At 60.2% G+C, this 6292-nt stretch overlaps 2 protein-coding genes across 2 annotated transcripts in view; one reads left to right on the top strand and one right to left on the bottom strand.

The window, feature by feature from the left end:
* LOC104864632 (ATPase family AAA domain-containing protein 3) overlaps positions 1-1435 on the top strand; it is a 16708-nt gene extending 15273 nt beyond the window's left edge. The window contains exon 17 of the mRNA XM_010627709.3: positions 929-1435. Within this exon, the coding sequence (XP_010626011.2) occupies positions 929-1087 (159 nt within the window). The 3' untranslated portion in view covers positions 1088-1435. The remainder of the gene's footprint in view (positions 1-928) is intronic.
* A 36-nt stretch (positions 1436-1471) lies between these two features.
* Positions 1472-6285, bottom strand: Tmem240 (transmembrane protein 240). The gene is made up of 3 exons (XM_010627714.3): positions 6015-6285; positions 2292-2500; positions 1472-2223 (listed from the first exon to the last, which is right to left on the bottom strand). The coding sequence occupies exons 1-3, from the start codon at positions 6104-6106 to the stop codon at positions 2075-2077; spliced, it is 450 nt and encodes a 149-aa protein (XP_010626016.1). The 5' UTR covers positions 6107-6285; the 3' UTR covers positions 1472-2074.
* Positions 6286-6292: the final 7 nt, after the last annotated feature.

The following is a 6292-nucleotide window of genomic DNA, read 5'->3' as shown; positions in this document are numbered from 1 at the left end:
GGATTGAACTCAGAACCTTACGCTTGTGAGGCAGGCATGGTGCCAGTGAGTTAAATCACCAGACCTAAACTTAATTTTTTTTTTTTGAGATAGGTTCTCACTATGTAGTTGAGGCTGCCCTGGAACTCACTATGTAGCCCAGGCTGGTCTCAAACTCATAGTGATCCTTTTGCTTCAGCCTCCCAAGCAAGTGCTGGGAATATAGGGGTGTACCACCACGCCCAATTTAAAACTTCATTTTTTTATAACTTTAGATTCAAAGAGTTGCAAGGCTGACATGGAGGGTGCCAGTGCTCTGAGCCCTGCCCAGTTGTGGGTGTCACACACAGCAGGTGTCCTGTCACTGCTGGGGCCACCTCTGGCTATCTTCTCTCCTCTGTTACCACCTGCCTTGCCCCAGGCCCAGCCCTCGCTGAGCTGCTCTCTGCCGCAGGGGCTGGGTTGGTGTTGGAGCTGGACCTTGGACTTGGGGTGCATCTGCCAGGGGACTTGCTCACCAGAGGGGGCGCACATAGTCTTCACTCATAGGCTCTGTTGGGGGGTTCCCCATGTGGTGCCATGGGCCTTGCTACTTCTCTGATGTGTGCTCTGTGGCCTTTCCTCTGCACCCAGGAACCCCGGGTGCATGAGACCCTGCTGGCCAGACCCGAGTGTTGTCTGAGGAGGGACGAGGCCATGGGCTGGACGGGCAGCCTGTGGCTGCAGGTGACTTCAGCAAAAGCTCTGCTCCACCCTGAGGCCTCAGCTTGGTGAAGCCTGTGGCACCCAGGCATGGACTCGCGTGTGGCCTAGTGCCTGTCTTGCCTCAGGAGCTGCCCCAGCTCTGCAGCGGGCACAGAGGCTTGGCTACAGAGGGCAGGGTGGGTTGGGCACTGAGCTCGTCTGTGTGTGCTGGCATAGAGCCCAGATTTGGCTCCTCTTTCCTCAGGCCATGGCATACGCCTCTGAGGACGGGGTCCTCACTGAGGCCATGATGGACACCCGCGTCCAGGACGCTGTCCTGCAGCACCAGCAGAAGATGCAGTGGCTGAAAGTGGAGGGACCCAGTCCCATGTCCACAGTGACCGTGCCAGGCCCTGACACTTGACCAGCAACCCCCTCCTGCCAGGGTTGCGCTGCAGGCCCCAGGCCAGCTGTGGGCAGCGGTGTAGTTGGGGCTCCCCCGCCCCTACCCTCCCTCTGTGGGTGCTGCTGGGGAGGAACAGGCCTTCCCTGTGTTCAGGACACTTGCCTAAGCAGGGAGGTGGCCATGTACTGTGGCCATGGCCCGTAGTCTGACCAAGACCAAGCAGCTGCCCATCTGGCCTGGCTGGACATTTCCCCCGCCCACACATGCTTATGCCATTGAGCCTGGCCCACACCCAGGGCAGATATGGCTGTGGGCAGCGGTGCCAAGTGCTCAGTGATCTGCTGCCTGCCTGGGGCTGCAGCTGAGTGTTTTTATCCAAAATCAAATAAAAGTCTTTGACAGACCCCTTGCATGTGTCTCAAGACTGACACAGGGGTGGGGTGAGGACCCTGTTAGCCCTGGGGTCAGAGGTGACTCAAGAAGCAGAGGCTGGAGCTTTCTGGAGAATTTACTGGCCTGGCAGGGTGGGCTTCACAGCTTGGTGCTGGGGCTCTGGTTCCCCCCATCCCCAGGTCCCCAGCCGCACACACCCCATGCACATGCTCCTGTGTGCAGATGGTGGCCCACGCCTCCCTCCCTTCAAGATCCTGAGGGAGGGACGGATGGACAAGACACTTCACAGGAAACACAGCAGCCTTCAATCAGATATGGCCTCAGGCAGGCATGGCCCTGCCCTGGCCTATCCCCCCAGGGCCCAACAGGCGGCCCCCAGCACCTCCAGGGTGAGAGAGCCAGGCCCCTGCCCCAAGGCTGGCAGCCGTCCCCACCCAGCCCTCACCCGACCCCTTTATAAAAAGAAGATGAGACAGCACCTTCTGCTGGACACGCCCGGCAGCCCCAGCCAGGAACACCCTGGGCCCAAGGCCGCAGTCCCGTCCTGTCTGCTGGGCGGCCACAAGGTCCCTTGTTCATCCGCAAAGAGGCCCCGAGAGTCTTGTGCACGGCTCACAGGTGCCGTGGGCTGGGGTGGCCATTGTGGTAGAGTTTCTGCTTCACGTGCACCATGTTCCCTGCGGGCTCCTCGAAGGGCCTGTGTGGCCGCCGGCCCAGTTCCCGCAGGCTGCACAGCTTGGGCAGCCAGGTCCACGAGCCATCTGTGGGAGGACAGGGCAGTCAGGTGCCGGTGGGCGGGGCGTCCCCGTGGCAGGTGTGAGGCACTCACCGTAGCGCCGGCCAGCCCTCCAGGCGCGCACAGCGCAGTGCAGGACGCCGTCCATCCATACCAGGAACCAGCTGATGCAGAAGCCCAGCAGCAGCCCCAGCATGAGGTCTATCTCCTGCTTGGTCACATTGCCCGTCACAAAGTAGTTCTCGGAGGCGTCCACCACCGACTGGTCCCCGTCGTACGGGATCACGTAGTGGATGTGGTGCCTGTGGGTGGCAGGGTGGGCTGGCACCTCTCTGCCCACCTTGGATGGGTCCCCAGGACACCTTGGGGTTCCTGGGAGCAGGCTCCATGTATGGGAGGGGAGTATGGGCCCAGGGCCACAGGGGGCTGCCACAGTCCACTGATGCCCAGGCCCAGCAGCACTGCCTGGTCCTCACCTGCCGCTGAGCTGTCCACACTTGCTGCCCCCAATGCAGTGCATCTGCCTGGGCCACACTGTGCACCCCCATCCGCCCCACCTGCTGTGCTGGAGGCTTTGGTTTTGTTCCCCACCTGGGCTGAGGACAGACCATGTGCATCTGGGACGGACAAGTTCCAGTGGTCCAGGGCCAGGTTGAACAGGTCCTGGGCCTTCTCCTTAGTCCATGCATCCACCATGGCTCTGGCCTCCCAAGGTCTCAGCCTGCTTCAGCCTCCCCACCTGGTGGTTCTCTAGGCTCAGGCCACCAGCACATTGAGGCCCTGGTTGGCCTTTTGTGGCCCTGCAGCTCCCTCCACGTCCACAGCTGACTGGGCACCTCCCCTGAGAGGATGGCCCTATGAAAGGAGTGGCCCCCACGACAGCAGACCTGGACACCTTGGCTCTGGGTGCCCGGGGCCAAGCTCCAGCCTTGCTGTCCTCTCCCCAGTAGGGCAAGGCACACAGCCACTCTCCTGGCCACCTCCTTGCTGCCCCCACGCCTGCTCCAAGCTCCAGATGCCTGTGCCTGCACGTGGGATCCACAGACACCTCAAAGATGTGCTGAAAATAGCTCCACTCCCCAAAGCTGCTTCTCCCTCTTCCCTGTGTGGGAAACCTCGGCACCTACACCCCCCCCCCCGAGAGGCTGTGCCCAGAATGAAAGTCCCAGGTGGGCCCTTGCTGCTACCTTGGTGATGTCGTGGGCCCAGCACAGGCCACACAGACACCTTGGGATGCTTGAGCCCAAGTCCAGGCCAGCAGGGCAGGGAAGGGGTGGCCCCTGCCTTGGCCCTCCAGCCCTCCCCAGGGCCCTGTGCAGTGTGGCAGGCTTGGTGGGCAGGACTTCGGCTGCCAGCCTTGGCCAGTAGCTGAGGAGGGACCATGACTAACACCTGACAGCTGCAGCTTACCTGGTCATGAGTTCATGAGTAGCCATTATCTGCCACCATGACAGAGAAAGACAAGACATGTTTTGTGTTGTCTGCTTGCCCGAGATGGTCTCAGACTGGCCATGAACTTGATGTGTAACTGAGGCTGGCCTTGAACTTGAAATACTCCAGCTGCACCCCCACCCAGTTTGATGGAAAATCAATTATCCCATGGCTGTGGCTGCATCAGCCCAAGAAGAGGATGGGCTTCCTGACTCCATGGTCCCGTGAGCCGCAGTGCTGGCTGAGGTGCACTGCAACACAACTGGGACTGCCCACAACACACCAGGCCATCACAGGGAACCCAGGCCTGATCCCCAAGGAAGCTAGAAACACCCCAGGCAGCTGTGAGTAGGGCAAGGCTCACACCACCTGCTCTCCACTCTGACTTCTGGGTGAAAGGTCATGATCTGTGCATGCCTCCACTGGCCCGGGCAGTGCAGCTCTTCTCCCTGATCCTGGCCTCCTCTTAATCCCAGGTCTGGCCCCTGGGGCTGGCTAGGGGCTCAGGTCTCCCAGATAAAAGTTGGATGTGCTATGTGCACACATATGTCTGGTGGGGACATACACGTGTCCTACCTATGTGCACATGCCACACATGTCCACCCGAGGCCTGATGCATGTTGTGTATACACGCCAGCCACATGCACAGGACACAGCATGTATACTGTGGACATGGGCCCAGGGCCCACATCCATGCACTTGCACACACTCCCGGTACAAACATGGTATGTGTCACACATGGATGCACATTCTCAGCCCTGCACATAGCTGGCCTCTCTGAGGTTGAGTCATGTGCATGTATGTGTGCATGGGACGGATGCTGCCTGCTGATGTGCGTGCTTCAGCATCAGTTTACACACAAATCTCCACACACAACTCCACATGTAGGCATGTATGAGGCACACACATGTGAGTAGACTGTCATGGCAATGTGTGTATGTGGTGTATTCAGATCTCCCACGTGCAAACCTGTGCTGCTGCCTGTGCATCCACACAGAGACATTCCCACGCTCCCCTGCACACTGCGCTGTGTATTGTCCTATGCACACGTCCTTTGCACACACACACATGTATGTTGTCAATATACAAGTCTGTATGATGAAACCCTGTATGCAGAAATGTGTACAAAGCACATACATGTAGACACACACACAGGAACACTGTCTGGAGTGGGCACTGCTCTCCGTGTTCCTGCATACACAGGCAGCTTAGTGCAGCTCCCACCCACGGGTGCTGTTCTACACGAGGTCACATGCTCAGCACGCTCAATGAGGCACACATACCTGTGCACACACACTCTGCCCAGGTAAGCCCTCAATGTGCTGCCACAGGCAGACCTGCACTAGTCACAATACAGCAGCCCACGCGTGTGAAGGGTGTGCCTACCGTTCGGAGGGCTGAGTGTAGGCCCAGAGCTTGGTTTGGCCATGGGGGGTGGGGTAGGCGGCTTGGGCTGTGGTACAGGGGGACGGACTGCACTGTCGGGGAATGCACCGCACTGTCACCGCTCTAATGCCTGCATTCTAGAACACACATGTCTGCAGCACAGGCATGTGACACACTTAGGAGACATGCAGCTGCCCTGAGCCCCCTACATATGTACAGAGCCTGAAACCAGTGCAGGGTGGGGACGAGGAACATGGTTTGGGGCTCAGGTCGTCTCTGCCTAGCTGTGTGACCTTGGGTAAGTCTATCCTCTACAGCTCCTGTCCACCTCATCTGTCCAGCAGGGACAACAGTCATGCCAAACCCACACTAACAGGTCTTGCACTGCATAAGGGCCGCTGTGGGATGAGTGCATGCCTGTGTGCGCGTGGGGTATGTTCGCACATGTCTATGCACAGACGGTACACACATGCGCAGCTCATGAGAAGATGTTTATTTCGTACATGGACGTACAGACATGCATGGCCAGAAGGACAGGAGATCGTCGGTGGGTGTGGCGGGGTATGCTGTGACCTTGAATGAGCCAGCCCCACTCCTGCCTTGGTTCCTCCTCTACACTGGGGTGGTGCCAGGCGCCCTCCACGTAGGCCCTGCCCACCCCCGTGACCAGTGCCTGCCGCCCTAGCCCACAGCACAGGCCCCGGCACAGGAGTCTCAGCAACCTCTGCTGCCCCAGGTCTGACCCTCCCAGGTCTGGGCCTTCTGGTGACCACCACCTGGCTGCTGCCTTCAGGCCTCCGGGCCTGGGACCAGGGAAGCTCTGCAACGGCCTGGAGGCCCCTTCTCCGAAGCCATGGGGTGTCCTGACTCCGCAGGCCTCCCGTCCCAGGAGACACCCCTCCCCCAGCGCCTGGCCGAGGCACCTGGGTGGCCTGGGCTGCGCAGCCCACCGCTCATGTGTGATCACGCGTGTTGTGCCCAGCACCGGGGCGCACTCACCGGCCACAGTTGCAGTGGCAGACGCGGTCCTCGCCCCGCAGGTGCGGGAGGATGTAGTTGTGGAAGCGGTCCAGCAGCGCGTTCATGTCCATCAAACACGCGATGGCCTAGAAGAGCCCATAACCGGTCAGCGGGAGCGGGAGAGGTGGGCCGGGGAGGAGAGGGCCAGGGAGGGAGCGCGGGGCGCTGTGGACAGGAAGCGGGGTGCAGCGAGCTGAGCGTGCGGCACTAGGGAGGGGAGCATGGGCGCGCGGACAGGAATCGCTGGGCACCCGGAG

This window comes from Fukomys damarensis, unplaced genomic scaffold, assembly GCF_012274545.1.
Source record: "Fukomys damarensis isolate Sample0158 unplaced genomic scaffold, DMR_v1.0_HiC HiC_scaffold_23, whole genome shotgun sequence".
NCBI classification, from domain to species: Eukaryota; Metazoa; Chordata; class Mammalia; order Rodentia; family Bathyergidae; genus Fukomys; species Fukomys damarensis.
The sequence above is the reverse complement of the archived record's forward strand: the minus strand, read 5'-3'. Positions and strand labels throughout refer to the sequence as shown.

Bases quoted from the DNA above. Each gene is read 5' to 3' on its own strand.
- Tmem240 (XM_010627714.3), bottom strand. From the start codon at position 6,106: ATGGACATGAACGCGCTGCTGGACCGCTTCCACAACTACATCCTCCCG. The intron at 2,501-6,014 runs GTGAGTGCGCCC...TGCCACCCACAG, and splicing joins TGCCACTGCAACTGTGGCCG to GCACCACATCCACTACGTGA. The intron at 2,224-2,291 runs GTGAGTGCCTCA...GTCCTCCCACAG, and splicing joins GAGGGCTGGCCGGCGCTACG to ATGGCTCGTGGACCTGGCTG.